This window comes from Megascapheus bottae, chromosome 12 (genome assembly GCF_031878675.1).
Source record: "Megascapheus bottae isolate mThoBot1 chromosome 12, mThoBot2.hap1, whole genome shotgun sequence".
Taxonomy (NCBI): domain Eukaryota; kingdom Metazoa; phylum Chordata; class Mammalia; order Rodentia; family Geomyidae; genus Megascapheus; species Megascapheus bottae.
In genome coordinates this window covers 16,330,725-16,354,478 of record NC_143520.1, presented here as the reverse complement: position 1 = coordinate 16,354,478, position 23,754 = coordinate 16,330,725, and the positions used below count along the sequence as shown (strand labels likewise).

The window sequence follows — 23,754 nt, the reverse complement described above, 5'->3', positions numbered from 1 at the left end:
AATATTTGAGCCACACTTACCTCTCGTGAATCAACAGCTGCATACATAATATCCATCCAGCCCTTGAACGTGGCCTGTAAACAATATATACCATAAATAACTGATCCAAAACAATGATATCTTACCACAAAAAAGTTCTGAGCAACATTGTGAAAGTCTGTATGAAGAGCCTTAAATGAATTGATTGAAGAAACAAAATGAAATTGAAAAATATTATGTGTATGTAGAGTTTGAAACTTGTTTCCTTTATTTCTCTTGATAGGCAGGAAATATTTAATGAGTGGTTTGATTAATTTTAACCATATCTTAGTCATTTTGTATTAAGATAAACTCTGTGATTCAAACCTATTGTTATATTTAGACACAATACAATTTTACTAGTTATCAATTAATTGAGTAAAACTTTATGTTTTGTGAAATTTTGTATATTTTAAGTTCTACTGTATGTATGTCCAAATACTATAGAATTAGATTTTAAAACATTAATACAATAAACTTCTCAATTAATAATTTATTACTTTTATCTCATCACTACCATGCATACATTGCTATCTTAATATTTAAAATTGATTCTTTGGAAACAACTACCACACAAAAATAAAAGTGGCAATATTACTTAATATAGACAAGAAAAATAACCAAAAGTGATATGTAATTACATAAAGGCCTGTTTAACTTCAGGATAAACATTAAATAACTCTAATATCTTCTTTAAGTACAGTTAAACTAGCAGTATATATTTTATCATCAACTACTTCCTTACTGTCAAATGTAAGTCATTCCAAGAATGAGTGTCAAAGAAACCATCTTTTGTGAAGTATTCAGGAAGCTCATAGAGAAGCCACTTACCACCTGAAGCAAAGCGAGGTAGCCGGCACCAACATTGTCGAAGTTTACTTTAACGTTTTTCCATCGGGCTTGCTTGCCAAGAGCCTGACAATCACTGAAATTATTCACTACACCAACATCAAATTTGTCACCTGTTGTCATGTTAACACAATGGTAGAACTTGCCCGCAAACAGATTCACACCCATAATGCTAAAAATGAGCCAGAAGATGAGACAAACCAGGAGCACATTCATGATGGAGGGAATGGCTCCCACAAGTGCATTCACAACCACCTAGAGCGGGACATGAACAGAAGAGAAGGTAAAGATTCTTGATTTGGAAACCATCCTGTTAATTAGTGTGTTTAGTTCTAAGAGGTATGTGGAAGGAGTTGAGGAATAATATGAGGAGACTTCTACTTTTAATATGTTTCTTCTAATATTTTCTAGTACAAATTTGGTAAGGAGCAACAAATGGTGACACAACTAAAGTGCTAAGGATTTAAGGAAAGCTGAAAAGCTGAATATGCAAGAATGAAATAAAGTATGAAAATAAATAAACAAAAACCTGATATGGCAAGGTGGAATCAGAAAACATATACATGCTGGGGAGAAAAGAAAGAAAGAAAACAGCATTAAACAACAATCAGGAAATAATCATTGTTCAGCAATATACATTAGTCTTCTAGAGCAATAATGAATGATGATTTGACAAAAAGGAAACTTTTACACATAAGTAAAGTGTTGCAATGCCTTAAGTCACTCTTCTCAGGTTAAGAGAGCTTTTTTTTAATCACTAGGAAGAGTAGAATTATAAACATCAAAGGTTTTTTATTTCCTTTAATTTAAAAAGAACTATATTAAATTAGGGATATTTTAATTAATTATTTACTAAGTGAAATAATTGCTTTAAAATTCTTAAACAAGCTAGGTATGGGGGGTTTATATGAGTAATCCAAGCTACTCAGGATGCTAAGGAGATAAGACTAATTTTAGTCATAACAATAGTGAATATGTTATCAATATTATTATTTCACAATTTCCCTTTGGGGAAAATGATGTTTCATTCAACCAGTCTATTTTATTTTGTAGAGCAGGAATAAAACCACCTGGAATTTCTTCAAATTCAGAAGTGATTAAGATGAATCTAAAAATCTCTAAAGAGCCCAACAGCAAGTTTTCTTACCTAATTTAATATACCTAGTATTGGTTTATTTTTTGTTAAGCATTTGATAAGTGGAACAATTATTTCATTTAAAAATTCTTAAGTAAGCTAGGTACTGACAACACAGCATGTAAGTCTTGCTACTCAAGATGTAAAGATGCAAAGATCAAGATTCAAAGCTAGTATGGTTAAGAAAGTCTATTAGAGTCTTATCTCCAATACACTATCAAAAATCCAGAAGTCGAGCTCAAATGGTAATCTTGAACAAAAGGCTCAGGAACCCAGAACCCCCAAGGCACTGATTTCAAGCCCTAGGACACACACACACACACACACACACACACACACACACACACACACACACACACACACGAAAACCTAAAACATTATTTTAGAACTCATTTCCAAAGAATTTTTTTTTGCCAGTCCTGGGCTTGGGCTCAGGGTTTGAGCACTGTCCTTGGGCTTTCTCAAGGCTAGACCTCTACCACTTGAGCCTCAGCACCACTTCCGGCTTTTTGCTATGTATGTGGGATACTGAGGAATTGAACCCGGGTCTTTGTGCATGCTAGGCAAGCACTCTACCACTAGGCCAAACTCCTGGCCCCATTTCCAAAGAATTTTAAATTGACACCACAATCTAAAGTCAAAACATTGCTTAAAATTTTCTGTGTGTTGTCACTTTTTGTTTTAATTTTGGTACCCTTTTTATTGTATGTAAGTTTATCTGATTTGAGGATGGGAAGGGTCACCACAGAAATGGTGAAAAAGGACAAAGTGATGAACCACTGCATCAATGATACTCACAAGGCACTGTTGGACATGAACTTTATAACTTGAGGGGGAGGAGAAGGGAAGTCAGGGGGATGGGAAATGGGAGAAAATGAGAGACAGGGTAACAATGTTGCACAAGAATTATGCTCACAACCCCTCTATACACCACCCCAATAATAAAATAAAAAGTAAATATAAATAAATAAATAAAAATTTCTGTGCTAATTGAATTGTGACCCCTTCAGAAATTAGGTCATACATGTTATATTGGACAGGGAAGTTTTTAAATGAAAGTTTCTGTAAAATTGGTTCTGTGGTTTTATAAAGTCTCTTAGCTTCAAACCAATTGTAAATTTAGCTGAAATGTTGATTTTCCATATGAATGAATTACAGATTTTTTGGGGGGGGGTAAGGGCAAATTTATAAGCTTTCCATAATATACAAGTGCTTCTTCTGTTCAGAAATGAACTATTAACATAAATCCACATGAGGGCTCAATGAATAGCAATAAAGATAGAATGAATGTTGTGAAAATAAGTTGAAATGGTGTGGTAATTGTTATATATTTGTTAACAGTAGCCATGAAATAAAATTGTAGTGCAAGAACCAAAGGTAAAGTTCCCAGAGTGTCTGGAGAGTTGCTTTCTTTCTTTCTTTCTTTCTTTCTTTCTTTCTTTCTTTCTTTCTTTCTTTCTTTCTTTCTTTCTTTCCTTCTTTCTTTCTGCTGTCTCCCCAATGAACAAATTTTGCATTCAAGACTGAAGGGTTTTTATTGCCCCAAGCAAACCACCTCCTAATGTAAAAACCTTCTGGCCTTGAAGAAATTCAATATCCATGTGCATTTGCGAGGCAGATTAACCTATGCTGGCTTTGTGCAAAATAATACTGAGAGGGGTGTGACAAGTGTGCATGTAATGTTTAGATGCATGATGTAACTGCTAGGAAGGGGACCACAGAAAAAATTCCAAATGCTTTGGAAAAAGTGAAGCTTATTCAACTTGTATCCTCAAATTTGAGATCTGTAAATGGAAGTTTAGGCTTGCCTGAAATACTTATCAAGCAATTTACTTCAGTCACTTACAATGTGCAGATTTTGTTGGGTACTATGGCTTAATGTTGTTTCCTTATCCAAAACAAATTTAAAAAAAAGATATAATGCATATACAATAACATTTTGCTTTTCTTTCATTTATTTTTGTAGTAGGGCTTTGTGGCTGCTAGACAGTTGCTCTACTGCTGAGATACTTCTCCAACTTTCTTTTGCACACTTTATTTAACATAGGGTGTCACTTTTTTACCTGGGCCAGTGCCTGAATCTCAATTCAGTTTTTTGAACTTTCCTGAATAAAATTGTTCCTGTCCAACTTCAAGGGTTTCATTGGTAGCTAGGATTGCATGTATGAGCCACAACACCTAGTTCTTGTACATTTTGAGGAATCAACAGTAGGACTGAAAGTCCTCCTGCAATGAATATCAGCAGTCAATAGTAATTTCAAAGTGGCTAAGTAATAAAAAGAAACAACTGGGTCTGAGCGCCTTAAATTCCAGATACTTAAGAGGTTGAGGTAGGAAGATTTCTATCTGATGCCAGTCCTAGGAAAAGTATGAGATTCTGTCTGAAAAGTAGACCCAATGCCAAGGGATTGGGGACACTATTCAAGTGGTAGAGCAGATGCCTAGCAAGTATGAGTCTCAGAGTTCAAACACTAATATAATCAGAAAAAGGAGAAGGAGAAAGAGAAGGAGAAACAGAAGGAGGAGGAGAAGGAGAAGGAGACTGAGAGACTAACTGGCTCGACTTTAAACTGTGGCCCCACAATTTAGATTCTAGCCTAAATTGTGCCCTACGTTCTGAGGGTCTGTTTAAATACATTTGGTTTTAGTAAGCAAGGTTTAGTAATTTCGTGATTCTTGCTCTGCTATTTTGTAACCCTATAAAATAATGATTAGGAGGGTGTGTCTTTCTCCTGTATCACAACCTCCATTTAGATTTGACATGAAGCTTAGGCTGCATCTAGTCATCATACCCTCATGCCTTCAAACCGGGATAAGGCTCTCAGCGGTCGCAAAGCTCTTAGTGTCCTGAGGGATTTGATGGCACCAAGTTCTGAATATCCCAGAGCAGTGGCTACCAAGCTCACCAGAGAAACCTGTAAAAGGAAAATAAAGTCATTAGTCCACCAGGAAATAAACCACTGAGTAGTCATAGATTGTGTTGTCTATTCTTTGGTACTAACCAAAGACTTTTAAACTTTCAAGACTTCCCTTATTCTATTACTCTCATCTAATATTATTGCTCTCTCTCTCTCTCTCTCTCTCTCTCTCTCTCTCTCTCTCTCTCTCTCTCTCTCTCTCTCTCTCTCTCTCTCTGTGTGTGTGTGTGTGTGTGTGTGTGTGTGTGTGTGTGTGTGTGTGTGTGTGCTGGTCTTGGAATTTGAACTCAGACTTTGTTCCTGTTCTTTTTTGCTCAAGACTAGCACTCTACCACTTGAGCCACAGACTCCCTTTTGGCTTTCTGGTGATTAACTGGAGATAAGAGTCTTATAAATTTTCCATTGGAAGGGGGTGGGAGGGAAATGGGAACAAAAATAAAAGAAAGGTCTCAGCCTTTTAAAAAAATGTTTTATTGTAATAGAAGGGTTAGAGTTATATTCGCCAGATAGAAGGTGCAATACTTTTTTTTAATTTTTCTTTATATATACTTTCATACCTACTTACAAAAATCACATGAAGTAGATTATATGACCTTTTCCTTGGTGAAAAACTCAAAAACTTCCTACCCTCTACATTAACCACTTTCAGTAGAAACAAGAAAAAAGAAAAGCACAGGTAATAAGGAGGGGAACTAGAAGGTTAAACCAAAATGATGTGACTTCTAAAGCATATCTTAGTCTTTTGTGTATCTTTATACTCCTAAAATATACTCCTACTCTGAACCATGAAACACAAAAGCAATTTTAATGACCATTTTCATATTTTTATGAATATGACATGTACTTAGTGCTTGCCTTAAGGCAGCAGACAAAAACTGATTTGTTGTATCCATGAAGTGATTTCAGGAGCTAATGTTATACTGGAAAAATATGTTTCAAATAAATCAAACTAAATTTTCCCAATAATCCTGGGAATTAAGATGAAATCAATTATCTATTTAAGAACACATGGTCACAACATGACACCAAAACTAGAACCTGTGCTTTCAAGGTAAATGGATCTATTGCCTTCTCACTAAATTAATTGAGCATGGAGTTAGGCAGACCCATACGTGACTTGAGTGTAGAACTTGATCAATGACAGGATAATTCATAAAGCTACTCATTTCTTGGACTTGATATCACAGAATACTGAAAAGATTTGAAAAGCTGTTAGATAACTCACAGAATTCTATATTCTAGGATTCTCTTTTGTCTAAGAGGTATAAAAAGATTTCTTTTAAAAGTATTTTTGCCATTGCCCTGAAGACTTCTTCCTTCAACAAAGTTCTTTTGTTAAGATTGGGTCTTTAAAAAAAAAGTGCCTCTAAATTTTTCAAGATCCTAAAGTATGGAAGCTCCTGTTTTAAAAAGTAAAGACAGGTCCTATGGAGAGCCAGTGAGCCCTGGAACAATATGAATAATTCACCTTTCAAAGACTATAAGGTATCACTTGCTCTTATCCATTCTTCAGAGGTTTAAAAAAACCCTGATTTTTAGAGAAACCAGGTATTACAGAAACTTTGATTTATAGCATTGATCTTTTGGCTCAGAGGACAAAATGCCAGAGAGTCAGCCCCAATATCAGGATATTCACACAGTTTGTTACTATTTTCTTAGGCTGCAGTACCTTGAGCCTTTGAAAGTTCCAAAAGGAAAACTTAAAATTGCCTAATATTGAATTTCCTGAAAACTTAATTGCTGGAATTTGTGGCATATTAATGTTAAAAGTATTTGGATGTTGAGGCTATTCAGTAAAGATTCATTTAATCAATATTATAATTAGGTCTTAAATCGATCTTAAATGCTAATGCTAATTTGAAATGTTATATAAGTTTGTTGGCTAATGAAGAAGCACTTGTATCATGAACAGAAAAAAAAAAAGGCCTATAATCCGAGCTTCTCAGGGGGCTGATATCTGAGGATCATAGTTCCAGGCCAATCAACACAGGAAAGTCTGTGAGACTCTTATTGCCAATAAACTACCAACAAAGCAGGAAAGTAAGCTGTGACTCAAGTGGTAGAGCATTAGCCTTAGTAAAAAAGCACAGTGACAGCACATAAGTCCTGAGTTCAAGCCCCAGGATTGGCACACACACACACACACACACACACACACACACACACGAATATTTCCATCACAAATATTAGTATTTGTTACTTTCTGGAAAAAATAGAAGTTATAAGGAACAGAAAATTAGGGAAAGTAATTTTTACCAGATATTATTTTCTTGTATCAAAAATTTCAGGAAATGAAATCGTAAATGATCATCTAATAATTTCAGGTGATAGACTAATGCATTTTTATATTACCTTTTAAGAAAGTTTGTTCTTTATACAAGTGGAAAAAGTTATGAGAGCACAAAATAATTTATGCTACTATTTTTAAAAAGACATTTACCTGAGGGGAGAATTAATTGTAAGTCCCTAGTACTTACAGCCTTTCCTCTTCCTACATACATATTCACAGAGGGGAATGACAGAGAAAGAAAGAGAGGGGAAACTAATGAATACAAATAAAAATTCAAACTAATATCAGCATATACTAAGAGTTAGCATGTGGATAAAGATACGGCTGAAAATAAGTGGGCAAACCAACTCTACTTATTTAATCAAATGTGAAACCATTTGGAGTGGAATCATATTGATGAATTACACATTCTTCACCAAATTAATTTACAGATTGATCAAAATTTAAAACATAAATATAAACAAATTAGCAAATAAAACTCTTTAAACTACAAGCTAGAAAAACAAAGCAATATTCAGAGTGATTTGATATGAGAGGGTCTTCATATACATGAGAAAAACCAAGAAGAAAAATCTGACAAATCTGACTAAAAAAATTACTGCATCACAGAAACATTATCACACATCTAGGAAAAATATTTTTGTCACCTGTGAAAATACAGAAATCCTTTTCATAGAAAGTATGTTCCTACAAATCCACAAATAAGATGTCATTCATTAAATAGCACCACTGAATTCTTGAATTTTGTTTTATATGCTTGATTAGCATATTATGCTCTCTAAGGGATGAAATCAACTAGAAGAAAGGCAACTGCATACAAAGGAAATGACAGAAGTGTCATTAAAATGAATTATGCTAAGGAGTTCTGGATTATACCAAGACCAAGTATGATCAGTGTCTCAGCTGAGGGAAGCAGCAGAAGCCTAGGTGCCTGCAGAAGCAGGTAAATTGCTTCTGTGAGTACCTGAAGATCTCTGGGGCTTGGAACCACTGGCTTCCTGTTAATGAGGCACAAATAGAACTGATTAAAAGTCTCTATTTAGAAAAGCTAGGCACTCCAACCCATCTCCAGCCTTTTGAGAGTACAGTGAAATACATCTTCATAGTGAAGAGAGTGCCATCTAGACCTGCCACAGAGGTCAGCGCATAGAAACTGTAATCTACATTGTGGTTGGATTGCCCTGTGAGACCACGAAAGCCTCTTTAATATATCGTGTACTTGAGGTACATTATCCTACTATATTAAAAGCATCGAAGGGTTTGAATAACATGGCCAGTGCACTTGGAATTTCACATTGCAACATTGCACACCTCGCTACTTCCATTCCAGACCAGCTCTATTTCCTGTTTGCTGCACAACTGCTAGATAGGCATTCAGGTAAGGGACACTTGCTATGGGAGTAGAAGTAAAAATTATTGGTGAAGACTGGAGTTTGGGTTGCTGGGGACAAAGGAATTTGGTGACTTCTGGTTAGGAATACAGTAAAAATAAAGTAAAGGTGGCAGTGGCCTGGAAAAAAGCAAAATAGTGCTTAACTTTACATATAATTAAAATATTTAGAAAGTTCCTGAATGATTTGAAGACAAAGCAAACATCTTGGGCATTCTGTTATGTGGCAGTAGAAATCAGTTCTAATTGCTTATTTCTAGGAAAGGAGATAAAGGAGCTGTGGGTGTATCACTGAGACTGCTATGTGGCAAACAGAAGTCATGGATTCTACAATCATTTCATAGAATTGCTCTAAACATCCATTTTTAAAGCTTATTTTCAAAGGAAGAGTAGGGATCAGATAATCTTTCTAAACTTTACTTCCTTGTCTGGAATCTTAATTCTTTTAATTTCAAGATCAATAAAGGAAAATTGTACTATATGTTAATCACACCAAAAAAGAAGAATACATTAGTGTCTTTATTAATAGACATACCATCTTTCAGCAAGCACATGACTGGAAAAGTACCAGAAATGCTGCTTTGATTGAGAGTGAGCATGATTTCTTCTGTTTATGGAGTGTGTAACTGTGTGAACATACACTTAACTTTATTTTTATGAAAAGTCACATTTTAGGTAATGTATGGATGGCATATGGACAATTAGAATTTGCTTACTACTCTATACTTTAGTTTCCTCATCTAATAAAAGAATATTAGTAGTTATTTCGTCCATTGTGCTGAACATAAAATCAATTAGGACATACCAAGGACAAGTCAGTTTATGGCCCACTAAAGATCACTCATTATTAACAATACAAATGAGAAGCCATATCTGTCTATATTATCAGTGCTCATGAGTACTCATGAGATGCATTCTTTGAAGAGTGCTTTAAGAAAATGTACAGCTATGTGGATCTTCTGAAAGGAGACATTTGATGAAGTTGTGACAGGAGGCAGGGAGCACAATTAGAAAGTCACTGCTTGGCCTGTCTTGTGATTATAGCTTTAAAGATGTAGTGCTAAAGAGGAATACCAAAACATCAACTGTTTTATTTGTTGGTAACATAGAACAGACCTTACTGTTGATTAGCTATGAGAGGTGAAAGAATGTGAAGTTGAGATGGCACTTGGCTCAGCATCTTATGTAAACTTCCACAAGACTCTTAAGAAGGAATGCAGGAAGAAATCCATGTTTGATAGGAAAAACAGAAAGGAGTATGTATAGCTATTTTCTAGGAAACAATTAGCAAGTAGTGTAGGTTGGAATTTAAGAAAAGACCATAGTTGGAGAATAAAAGTCATATCTTATAAAAATAAATGGAGTATAGAAATGAATATCTAAATTAATTGGATTATCTTCTTAAAATCTGCTCAGTGTTTTTTTGCCTTGGGAGAAAAAAAAATCTTTGTGACTCTTATCTGCAATTAATAAGCAAACTACCTTATTGGATGGAAGAAAGGTTCAAGTGTTAGAGCACCAGCTATAGTTTAATCAAGCACGGGTACCCACACAAGAGACCAAAAAACTAATTTTAAATATAAGGCAACTTGACAATCTACCACCACTATACTACTCTGAATGTCTTTCATCCACCTAAAAACACTGGCAACAGATTTGTCATGAGCTTGAGGGATAGGAAACATTTGGTTACAAAACTTTGGGCACTATTTGTCATATGGAAGATAATAAATAGAACTTTGACAGACTTAGATTTGTCAAAGATGATATAAAATAATGAATGTACACACATGCAACAATTATTGATTCATGTTCGCAAGTGTGAAAGTTAAAAATAAAGTGCTTCATGATTGCTAGGAAACAGAGTGCTTGAAGACCTTTGCTATGGGAGAAAGCCACAAAGCATGTACACTGGAATATCATGGGCTACCAAGAACCAGATGGCTATCAATTTGGCCCAGTGTTTTTCCTGCATTTTAAATAAAAAATAAGTTGTAAGTTAGATAGATTCTTTTTTCTTTTTAAATATATTTTTATTGTAATTAATAGAAGGGTTACATGATATTTGCCAGACAGAAGGTGCAGTAATTCACATACATTGATACCCTTCCACCTGTCTTGGTCCCCATTTCCCTCCTCCCCACCCCCACCCCTCATCTTGTTTTTCCCCCTTCCCTATCCAATTTCAAAGTTAGATAGATTTTATAATTGAACTGTTTCTATAACTACTTACCACAGAGTAATCAGATTTAGAGCACTTCTACACCTAACTCTACGTGGTAAAGACATTATTAGTCATCACTGATTACTGATTTAAAAATCAAAGTAGCCAGGCACTAGTGGCTCATGCTTTTACTTTGAGCCACTTAAGAGACCAGGATCTGTCGGTACATTTTGAAATCAGCAAGGAAAAATCTGTCCGACTGTGATCACCAATTAATCACCAAAATGCCAGATATGAAACTGTTGCTCAAGTGCAGTGTTAACCTTGAGTGGAAAAGGTGAGGGATGATGCTCATGCCCTGAGTTCAAGCACCATTAGTGACACAAATAGCAGGAGGGGAAGATGGGGAGGAAGAATTTTGCTATTTCGCTATGTCTGAGTACATAGCTTAAGAAATACAGAAAAGTGGGTTAATTTAATCCTCTTTAGCTTCACATAGCCCAGTAAAGATGGGAAGTCCATGCTGATTTTTCCCCATCATCTATGGTGATACTTTCTTGAGCTGTGAATAAGCGAGGTTATTAGATATATTAATTAACAATACCTTTTTAGCTATTACTTACCTTATGTCCTTTATTTTCAGAAAAAGAAGAGCCGTCTGTTGGTGATAAGGAGCAATGTATTCTGCTCTACTCTTTTCTGAGAGACATCCAGCATTGGTGGAATTATTGTAACTAACAATCAAAACCTTGTACAATTGTGTCAGCATTAATGAAATTATGTTCTGTCAAGGTTTTGGTTGAATTCGGATATTTTAGAAAATATCTTTATAGAAAGAATTTAGGATACTTACATCAACAATCAAAAAATCTAGCCAGCACCATGCATTCGTGAAATATGTTTGAAACCCATATGCTACCCATTTGAGAAGCATTTCCAGAATGAAGATATACGTGAAAACCTTGTCAGCATATTCTAGCATGGTTTTGATGGTTTTTCGTTGTTCAATGTATATATCTTCAAAAGCCTGAGAATAAAGATAATGTTAATTTACCTTAATGGTTTGACTCCCCTAAATTCTTCAAGTATGCTTAACATATTTTAAGTACAAAGAAATAATTTGATAAGTATTGACAAGTATCTTACAGACATTGAACAACAGGGAAAAAAAGCCCCAAGGATTGAAAGTAACTAGGAAAATATTGGGAAGGAAATTTCAACATCTTTATTGCTTTACTTTTTCAAAAATTATATTGTTATTTTTTTATAACTAATAGAAGGGTTACAGTTCTATTCACCAGATAGAAGGTGTATTACTTCACACACATTGATACCCTTTCTAGTGTTTGTCCCCATTTTCCTCCCCGAACCATCTTCCCTTATAATGCTATTTTAAAGGTGATTTGAAGAGGGATTAACATTACATGAGTCAAGTAATAACTATATTTCTTTTGCTTTATTGCTTTTACATATGCTGTAATCCCTGAATCTCACTCATTTGAGTCATTATCTCAATTACTAATAAAAAGACATGCTTTCAGTGAAATGACATGAATTAAAAAAATAACTAGAGGTTCTAAGGCTAATATGTGCTTATTCTAACATTACTTTCTTTCATTCACTGAATTATCTAGCTTATTTTGAGGGAATAAGTTGATTACACATGAAGAAAGCAAGATACAATTTTCATCCATAAACGTTAACATAATTATTAGGGAAAACAAGATGGCATTTGACAGGGAAGGTAATGTAGCCATAGAACATTTCTGCGCATGGTTGTCTCAATGAGGAAAAACATCTGCTAGATAAACACCAGATGAAAAATTCCATCTGGCTCTTTCATCTGATTTGTTTCCAATAGAATTTTGCATAGAGGACTCGGGTCTGCAAAGCAACAGCTATCACTTCTCTTTTGATTCTTAAACTCAGCATGAATTTGTGGAATTTTAATAGAATGAGATACTTCACTAGAGCCTGCCTCTGCCCAGCATGCATTTCACTTACCAAAGCACCACTACTCAGAAGAATCATGAAAACGATGAAAGTCTCAAACCAGTTGTGCTCTACAATACTGTAGCAGGTTTTCCGAAGATTCCACCAGATCTTTCCTTTGCCTTCTTCTGTACTTACTTGACAGAAGGGAAACTTTTTAATACATCCTAAAAAGCAATGGTTAAATATAACAGGAAAAATATTAATCTTAAATAGGAAAAGCATAATATGTCTTGCTCGCTCTCCACCTCCATCCCAGTCCCAGTTTATCACTTTAGAGGGTCTCCTCCAACATCTCTCCTATGCAATAAAATATTGTTAGATTTACAATCTTGGAATATAAGACACTTCTTTACTCATATTTGCTTCAATGTATATCTATGTATATATTTCAATATGCATCAGGAGTTGTTTTCCCTAGAACATCTCAAGATAGAGGCAAATTGCAAGTCCAGTTTATTCATATTTTCATGAAGTCCCGAATTTCTTTTCAAGACAGAAAACACCACTGTCTTCCCAGGTATCAGCTGCTGTCAGTTTTCTCCAGCTAATTTATTTTCAGCTTCAGTGCTTTTCTTAGTCTCACTATGACTCACCTTGTCAGTGTCTCCTAATTCCTTTGTCTTCTGCCACCTAGATTTCACTTTTCAGTTTTACTTCTCTCCCCTGTTCTGCTCTTCCTGTCTTAGCCACTACTCATCAGATTAAATCCAATTATGAGTCAATATATCTCTATTGATTTGTGTACAAGATGCTGTAAGTTGATGCAAGAACAGCTGTGACTCTCCCTGCCAAAGCTCTACAATAAGGTTCAGTCTCCAAACAGCTCTGGTCAAAGCAAAAACTAATCATATTTGAAGCTATAGGAGGTGGAATGTGATTATCATAGCCTCTAGAAATCAAATCACACAATTGGTGATATAGTGTAAAGGGATTGTAATATCAGCAACATGACATTTTAGAGTGGCAAATATGTCATGGAATCTGGATCCTTGCAATCTTTAGGATGAAGATTAAAACAAATTCTACTCTTATTTTTTTCCCCAGGCATAGTTGTTTCTGCTACGGAACAATCTGGAAACATAAGTTGAGTTTAGAAAAGCAAAGATAAGCCTGTCTTCACTGATTTTTTATTTCCTTGCCTATCCTGGGCTTAAGCTTAGGGCCTGAGCACTGTCCTTGGACTTTCTCAAGGCTAGAGCTCTACCACTGGAGCCTCAGCACCACTGCGGCTTTTTTCTATGTATATGGTACCAAGGAATCGAACCTGGGTCTTCATACATGCTAGGCAAGCACTCTACCACTAGGCTAACCTCCCGGCCCTGTCTCCACTGTTTTAAATACTTCCCTTGAAAACGTTTGGAAGGACTGAGTGGGAAATTTCTCACACCTTATGTGTTTGTTTACCTTCAGTGAAACAAGCTTCTGGCTTAAGGTCTTCCTCAGGTTCAATTTCAGGTTCACCTTCTCGGGGTGGAGCAACATCTACTGTGCTTCCTTCTGATGAGCTGGTCACATTTAATTTCTGGAAACACAATCCCATTTCCAAGATGTGAATTTTGTCCCCATTTATTCAAATAATTGGAAATGCTCTCCCACAGTGCAAAATATAACAGTGCTTGCATTTGACTTGAGTAGTGATACTGATGATCTTATACTAATAATTTCACATAATTAAATTTCTACTGATCACAACAATGTGATGAGTAACCTCATTCAGGCAAATAAAAATTAAACTGCCATTACTGTAGATGATTTGAAAGGGCTTATTATACTGATTAATTTGTTTTATCATCTCCAGTTATGTATGAATGCCATAGGAAAATAACCTGATAACATTAATATTCTGGCTACACCAAAAATAGTTTGAGAAGAACTTAGTATGTTAACATCTACTCATGATTATATTAATTAAATGCAACAAATCAAGCTATAATGTGCACCTCTTCAGATAGAAATTTTCAGAGGGCAGAGAACATTACCGGTTGTGTCTAAATGCTGTCCATGTTTCTGTAATTTTCAAAAGGGAGAACAGCACATTAACATTAGTTACAGTCATTATATTTCAACTTTGAGCTATATTTTTCTCTGGCTTATATAATTTTCTCCTTACTTTACAAGCACAAAGTGATGGATCATTCTTTCTCCCCTTTTTGCAACTGAATAAATGAATCCAACACTTGCTGAAGAATTCTAAATGAAATGGAAATTTCTTCAAAAATGACATCATCTAGATGCTATATAGACTTTCTACAGGGGTTATTTCTTATATTCAACATGTGATCAGGCTGCAAATTTCTCCTTGAAACAAATCACTGTGATATGCTGCATCGTGAAACAGGCTACTTTAATGTTACAGTAATAAAGATCTGTAAATTTCCTGAGATCATTTGAGGAGACATTATGGATGTGTGATGCTTGCAGAGAATGAGGCGAAGACATGATGACATACAGTGCAATCAGACAATGTAAAGTTTTTAGGATGAAAGAACATCTTCTGCATGTATGAATGGGGTTGAAGCCCCCATTATTTGTATCAGTAGCTCAGTGTAAGAGGCACTCAGCCTTAACCTCTCAAGTCAAGGTCCTATTTTGAAGAGGGCTAATGACAAGTCCTATTGGAAGAAATTTAGCTCAAAAATTATGATTTATTGAAATCATAATGTCAATGTGAGCTTAATATTTTATAATGTGAACTAAAATTGAAGAGTGATGTCCAAATGGTGTGACTTTGAAAGTGATATTAATCATGTCCCACTAAATATGTTATGAGAATTTCAAGTCAAAATATAATACCACAATATAATTCCTTCTACTATGGAATTTCCTAAGAAGAAAAGGTAGGCCAATACTGTGGCTGGTGGCTCTTAGTACTATTAGAGAATATGAACTTTTGCAGAATTCTTTTTTTTGAAACCTGAGAATTACAGATACATTTCCCCCTAGAAATTTTCTGCTTCCTACATCTAGAATATATTTATAATATTTTAACCTAGTGAAGCCAGGAGTGGGCATAGTCATACAGCTTTTGGAATAATGAAGATAATACTGGGTAATAATTTGGTCCCAACAACTAACTTTTCCAATTTCACTGATGGCGGCCCATAGGTTGGACACTACAGCTTTTGGTGACAGACAACAATTATAGACACTTCATAAATGAAATCAAATTAGTTTAAGATGCTATGTAAAAAAATCCATGCTTCACCTTCTTCCTCTTGCATGAATATTTTCTTTACCATCAATATTTTTCTGACCATTATGTAACCCTAGTGCACCTTTTTCACAAATTCTATCTTGCATGCTTTTTAGTTTATTATACTTGCTCTCTTTGTTCAAATATATCCTATATATGTATATACTTATATATGCATGCACACATATATACTGTGAATATACATATGCATATATTTACACATATATAACAAATTAACACGCTTATATAAAAAGATCCAATACATCATCATGTATAGAACAACATTCAGTAGTTATGCCACACAAAGAGTAAATAAATAAATGTATCTTATATTTTTTAAAGATAATTATGATAGCTGAACAAATTTTATCTCTCATTCTCATAATACATAACATTCAGAAATTGCCTTGACAGAAAACTACTTGTAACAGAAAATGAATTATCTTATTAAATAAGAAATGATTTCATCAATAATAATTTATATACATTTCCATACATTTCATATGTCCAACAAGGAAGTATGAGAGAAGAAATTCAAAGAGTTATATGCATTCCAACTTGAAAACTTTACACTTACCTTTCATATCTCATCTTACCACTGATAAAGTACTTGAAATTGGAATTGTTTAATTTTCACTTTATGGTTGCCATATACTCTACTGGTGTCATATATTTTACTTAAAACTAATAATGCACAGTACAAAGTATAGCAGCCAAAAATGAGAATGAAAGTTCAATCAACTGTTTACCAAGTACGAACAACAGGATGTGTTTTTGTTACTGTTTTTCCTTTAGATTACAAACATTTGTGAATGTGACTAACACGATTGTTTGTGAATAATCATACTATCCCAGTTAGCTCTGGGATACATTTGTATACACTAAAGTGGAACTAAAGTGGAGAGGGGCAGTGTTCAGTTGAGTTACCACTATACTCTGAAGGTTATATCACTGAAAACAGACAAGAGAAAGACCTGACTCCATCCTGCCTTTTCTCCTAGGAAAAGAATCTTTTTTTTTCCGTCATCAGCTATGGGGCTTGAACATAGGCCTGCACTTACCCTTGAGTTCTTTTGCTCAAGGCTAGTGTTCTACCACTGTAGCTACTATGGCATTTCTGGTTTTGTAGTGCTTAATTTGAAATAAGAGTCTCACAGACTTTTCTTTTAGAGCTGACATTGAGCCATGATCCTCAGATCTCAGCCCCCTGAGTAGCTAGGATTATAGTCATGAGCCATCAGTGCTCGGCTAAGACTATATGGACAATTACTTTAATACTATCCAGAAATTTTTCTTAGGATGAGCTTTGTAAGCTAAGTCTCTGGAAAATTCCAAAGGGATTTTTCAGAGCGTATATTCCCAATCTCCAAGAACTCCTGAATAAAGCCCCAAGATGTTAGGCAAGTGATCTCTTTGCTAGCAAATGTCTTATGAGATTCCTTCTTCCCTATGTGGTTAACACAAAGTCATTTCTCTTCAGGTGGAATTCACTTTTTAAATTGCACCAATCAGAAATGCCACTACATTGTTTTCAGTTCATAGGCCACATTTTCAGTCAAAGGGCAGTATTTATATTTTATTCTGTATTGTTATGAAATATTATATGGGAACTATGAAAATTTCAAAGCTGTGCCTCTATGTACATTAATGAGCTAAATTTTAAATTTGGATCCTATCAATTATGTCACCTGAGCAATTCACAGGCTTCAGTGCCTCAGTTATTGCTTGCATAAAGTTTCCTGAAAAGGGGATTATTTTGACTAAAACATAATGCATATGTTGAAATACAATTTTTCTGTCCAATTAATATACACTAAAGATAATGAACACAAGATTATATAAAATAGAAATCATTTCACCAATTTAATGTAAAACATACATTCCAAATTGTGTTAGGTGCCTGACAATTAAGTAAGAGAGAAGGAACTCATAAACATCATATGTATGAACACACAGACTTACACACTATGTTCAATTGTGACATAGTTAAGAGTGGGAATGAAGAGAATGATGGAGAGGTGAAGGATAGTAAACAAGGTTGAAATACCTCATAGACGTGTGTGAGAAGAGAATACTGAATCCTATGATGTGGTTTTAAGAAGAGAACATGATGGACCACTAGTGATAGATTGAATTTAATCGGGTACACTGTATGGAAACAGAATGGAAACCTATGTATATCCATATACAAATAGACATATATATGTGTGTGTGTGTATATATGTCTATATATTTGTTTTGTTTGTTATGTGCTTCTTGCACTAATGCGCACTCCATATTACTGTTTAATCATTTAAAATTCTGCACATTGGTGTAATAGCAATTTGTTGATTTTATAAATTAATATAGTCTAAATAATACATTAACACTGGCATTCATACTCTAGTAGAAGGTAGTTTGTGTTAGTCTTATTAAAGCCATACCAAAATCACTCTCAAATTTTTGAAGCATAAAACTAACTTAAGCTCAAGTGACTGATGATAAGCACAAAGGATAACTTATTTTATGCTGCCATGGTTATGTTACTATATGATATAAAAATTTACAAAAACAAAGAAACCTGTAATAAAATGTATCATATTAAGAAACTTAATGACTGCACTAAATAGCAACTTAATTCTTGTTCTGAACTATTTAAAAATAGAAAGAAAGCTTCCATATTAAAAAAAAGTCATATAGTACAAGTCCCAACTTGCTTTCTTGTACTATTTTTTTCCTAATGCCTTCACTCTTTCATGGCACTTAAGTTTAGATTTTTCCATCCCTTGTAGAAACTAATTGCGTCTACAGAGGGATGATGGCATATGCTCTACAAATGCACTTGGAAAGCAGGTTTTAAGATGCAACATTCTCCAGGTCTAATTGAGCCACAGAAAACATGCCTGGCTGTAGCAGAAGCCTGGCGCAATGCTGTGGAAGCTGCACTCTGACCCAAGAACCATGCTCTCAAACACATGGTACCTGACATGAAGGTTTCAAGAAAGTTAACCACTATCACCACTCAGAGGAATGGGTTACTTCAAATAAGGAATGACAGAATTAGCGACCACAAAGGCCATGGAACCATTCCCCACGCCCATAGCAACATGACCTTATGTATAAATTTCCCCTTGTGACAGATAGTGCTCTTGATTTTTACCCAATTAAAGAATGAATTTTAACTTTCAGAAGTAGAAGAGAATGTTAGCAACTGGCCTACTTCCACTGAAATGCGCTCACATTTCATTTATTTTCAGTCAGCTCTCACATGTTTGACTCACAAATTGCCGTATGACTCAAGAGACAAAATAAAAGATTCAGCCATTACAGATAGCTTTTAAAATCTAGTCATTTCTCTAAAAAATGTATCTTACTAGTAGAAAAGGAAAACCTTTTGGTCACACCTACTACCAGGGCCTTAGTCTGATGTTTCAGATATGCCCAGTCATATCTTAAGATATTTCACTTAAATTACAGGCGGCCACATACTGAAGTTATTGGATGCTTCTCTGGGGCAAAAGAATATGACAAAACAGCTCTTTTTTATTTTGTGATCAGTTATTGAGTGGTTAAAAATATCAACTGCCGCCACCTGTTTTTTTTCCCTGACATATGTTAACTGTATAACACCCGTACTGCTGCTTTTTTTCCCTAAACCTAGCCTGAATAAGAGCATGATCTTTGAAACAGAAAATCATTATGTAGAAATTGAAGAACAGGGCCAAAGAACATCCAGAAGGCAAAATGAAAAGGCCATTTGTCTTAAGAAAGGGTACAACAACTTCCATCTAAACCAGCTTAATCAGTTTTTTTCAGCAGAAGGCCACTAAAGCACCAACATAGTTCACTGAAGGTTAAAATGTTGCAATGGCTTTTCACGTCCTCATCTGTGCCTCTCAGAAAGGACGTTCTGAGACACTGGCAGAAACTGAGAGCTAAAGTCCTTGTCTTGTTGCTCTTCCAAGTCTCAAAACAGCACAGCACCTATTCTAGAAAGTCTTCTGCTAAGGACCTTAGTCAAACATCTACTTTCATAGTTTCTACCAAAGCTTCACAAAGAAGGATGTTATGTGATAATTGTGTAAAAGCCACCTTGCCAGCACCATTGCATTTTATTGATTGTGTAGACAAGAGAAATCAGATTTTCTTCCATAAATAATAATGTAGTTTCACAACTACATTGGTGATAAGTGAAAATGACACAGATCACTAAGGATTCTTTTTAAATCTATTTTTAATTAGAAATTTTAGTTCTGATTTGGTTGTATTATACCACTAATTATTAAGTTTCTCTAAGAAAAATGAAGGTACATGCAAATTAAACTTAGAGACAACTTCTCTCTTCAATTAGGTATTCATTTTCACCAATACTCTTGAAATGGGTCAATACCTGTGAACTTGATACCTTTGCCTCATAAATTCCCTATACTGTTTGGGATTACAGAAGGCTAGGATTTCAACAGGAAAAAGTCGTTCAAGCGACTAAAACCTTAGTTAATAAACTCAGCTACAATAGTCTTAGGAGAGATCATTTTCTCCTTATGAAAATATAAGAATTAATACTCAAAAACATTGACTATTCCATGACCAGTTTGAGGTAGAGATTTGGGAAGAAATCAATGTACATGAAAGAAATTCTGAATCAAAAATAATTCACTAGGCCAATCAATGATCAAGACACATTCCGTTTTCCCTCCGCAGGGTAGATATTTTCCTTATTTCAATTACAGTAATAATGTTTTGTTTTATTTTCAGACACCTGATTTAACTTTCCTAAACTGCTGAAAACCCAAGATATGTGGTGCCCAAATGCATAAACAGACTGTGGCCCTTCTTCAAAAACTTAGCATCATTGTCTTCTTTTACTAAGCCTCTTCCTTAAATATGAAAAGCAAACATTTTAATCTGGAGCACAAGAATTGTTGGGTTGGAAATAATCTTTATGGATCTGAAAATAATGAACTAAAATGACATTGCCATTAGAAAAAACAAATGTATGAGGCTCATTTTGGTAATAAAACTAATAAATGTATATAATTATATATAAGGGCTGAATCATCAACAAAAAGTTGTGGTCTTATTTTAATGAAATTAAAGCAGAGAAATAAAAATTGCATGCTCTCTTAAGTCCTAGACTATATTGAATCTTAAACATTTCTATTATGCCTCAAAATAGAGAGTATAAATCCTCTAAAGCATGCAATTATTGCTTTTTAAAGTCTATGAGATTAAACTGGAAAGCCCATTAGCAGAGCTAAATAAGATATTGGGACTGCCAGTCTTGCCTGACCATGCTGTGAAGTGTCACACATAAGCACAGAGCAGCTGCGCCAGTCTAGCACTTCCTTGCCACGGCAGGGGAAGGAATATAGCTGAGTAGCATGCAGGCCAGTCAAAAGTCATTGAGAAAGTGATTGTACATGTGCAACTTGCTTGGGTAACCTGGGCAAAAGTGGTGGCACGAGTCTCTGGCTGGTTAAAAAACCCCAGAGCTGCATTCTTGATGGCTCCAGCTTGATTTTACCCCTGTGAGAAGTAAGAAGGGTAAGCAGTGAGGGTCATGGTACGATATTGCTAGTTGAGCTTGGAATTCAACCACAATTAACAACTGTTAAACCCATATTAAGAGATATTGTCTAAAGATTTAAAATTATGTAAAGCATCAAGGATGACTTTAACTTTGAGAATGCAAATCAAACAATGGTTATATTTGTTTTTCACAAGGTTTATATGTCTCTGTTTTTCCAAGATAAAAAAATCCATGCCTTCAACTGCTTTACATTTTCTTCATGCATAGCTGTATATTTACATTTATGCCAGCCTGCTTATATCAGTGATATATGTCTATTCAGATACAATACACATATACATATATAATATATTTACCATATTTTGAATTACAACAATCCACATTTTTATACTCTAAAAATATCAAGGGTCAAGTGTCCTTGGCTTCACTTGTCAGGAGTGTTTTATTATTGACTAAAAAGAAAATTATAGAGTATACCACCTAATTAATTATTAATCTACATTTTCCTTTTAAGGCAGAAAATTTATATACTTTTGAGGGATTTTGCTTTTTAGTAAAAATTGCACAGCTCAGTTGGATTTAACCTTTATGACCGATTGCTTGTATTCTGTGAGAAAAAAATAACCTGTGTTCACCAAATCGTACCTTGACATGCTACTGCCTTTGTGGTTAAAATAAAACAAACAAACAAAAAAAGAAAACTAAAGGAAATGGACTAAAACACTGCTTTACAATGTGTGTGTGTGTGTGTGTGTGTGTGTGTGTGTGTGTGTGTGTGTGTGTGTTCACATGCGAGCTTTAAAAAAAAAAGAATAACCCAGCTAAAGTAAGTATGTATCTGAAGTAGGATCCATAGTCAAAATTGGTACTTTGGAAGATTTTGGAACAAATTATATGTAGCTAAAATTTATGTAAATCCACCTGAAAGAACATGCCATTTTTTTTGCTTTTACTTTTAAAACTGTACTTTCCTTTCTGTGTATGAATCCAAATGAGAATTATCCTATTACATCTTGGGTTTGATAGGCACTAATTTACACAGTGCATCTGTATAAAATATATGGTTTAATTTAATAATCACCAGGCAATATCATGTGAAATTTCAAAACAGCTTTGTTAAAATACAAAATTTACATTCACTTTGGTGATTTTCCCCTAGTATATCTATGTATTTTAAGCAATTTTACCACATTTTGTAATCATACTTCATGTATAAAAAATTAGCTTAATATACAATAGACTGGTGATAAAAATCACACAATATGGATATTTAGCTTAGCTAATCAATGTTTTTCTAAGACTTGGTAATGGAGCAAGAGATTGTATCTCAATATTTCGAATTAGTGATGTGTGAGCCATTAAAAAGAAATGACCAAGGGCCTTTCAAAGTCAACTGAAGTATTTTAGAAACTGCTTGAAAGAAGCAAGTGAAGAATACATTTACTTTCCATGAAAGCCATGCCATACACCTGTGGCATTCATCTTGTAAAAGTCCATTGACTTTTTTTACCTTTTATTTTGGCTGTACATCTAACTTTTCCTGATCCTAAATCTTGTCCATGTTTCCCCCCCTCACTTTTGCCTTATACTCACTTTTTTCTTGATCTCTTCTATTTTCAGGTAACAAAATAACTATAAAATCTACAATTTCAAGTCTGTTTTCAACCCTGACTTTCCATCCAGGCCTCTGTTCTCTGATTACTTCTCCAGCACTGTCATGCCTTGGTATCTGTGGAGGAGTCGACCCGAGCCCTATAAACACCAGAACATCAGCAGGTGCTGTAGTGTCTCCCTGAGAAAGGCCCTCATATTTGCATATTACCAAACATAACTGAAATTAATTAGTACAATGAAACACTATGTAAAGAGTTGTTACATTGTATTTTTAGGGAATAAAAAGAAGAAAATTCTGTAAATATTAAGTATAGATGTCTTAGTAGTTTTGATTCATCATTGATTTACTACATAGATGTGAAATACACCGATGTTAAGAGTTGGTCACATACCTCAATTGAACCTTTCAGCTCGAATAAATTTTGTAACCTTTACGAAAGGATCATTTCAGACAGTGATGTCTTTCCATTTTCTGATTGTTTAGGTTTGTTAAATTGTCAGTTAATCACAGTTGCTTTTTGAAAATCATAGCAGAGAAATTTATCATCTCATTGCTATCAAATGTTGTTTATCACATTCCCCAGGATACCTCTCAATCTAGACTGTTTTGTACTTGGATATCAAATAATTGTTCTGATATGATACTTCCCTGTCTTCCCATTTTTCAGGGAAAAAAACT

General features: G+C 34.6%; 1 protein-coding gene and 1 long non-coding RNA gene across 3 annotated transcripts in view; one reads left to right on the top strand and one right to left on the bottom strand.

Annotated features, from left to right (window-relative positions):
* LOC150056277 (uncharacterized) overlaps positions 1-11,487 on the top strand; it is a 65,786-nt gene extending 54,299 nt beyond the window's left edge. Inside the window, exon 3 of the long non-coding RNA XR_016537256.1 lies at positions 11,408-11,487. This is a non-coding gene — a long non-coding RNA (uncharacterized LOC150056277). The remainder of the gene's footprint in view (positions 1-11,407) is intronic.
* The window catches only part of LOC150056276 (sodium channel protein type 3 subunit alpha-like), a 118,661-nt gene that overhangs the window by 9,202 nt on the left and 85,705 nt on the right, over positions 1-23,754 (bottom strand). For both annotated transcript variants that reach the window (XM_090342723.1, XM_090342724.1), the window contains 6 exons: positions 14,164-14,281; positions 12,769-12,923; positions 11,618-11,791; positions 4,795-4,917; positions 850-1,122; positions 21-74 (listed from right to left, as the gene is read on the bottom strand). In XM_090342723.1, the coding sequence (XP_090198849.1) occupies positions 21-74; positions 850-1,122; positions 4,795-4,917; positions 11,618-11,791; positions 12,769-12,923; positions 14,164-14,281 (897 nt within the window). The remainder of the gene's footprint in view (positions 1-20; positions 75-849; positions 1,123-4,794; positions 4,918-11,617; positions 11,792-12,768; positions 12,924-14,163; positions 14,282-23,754) is intronic.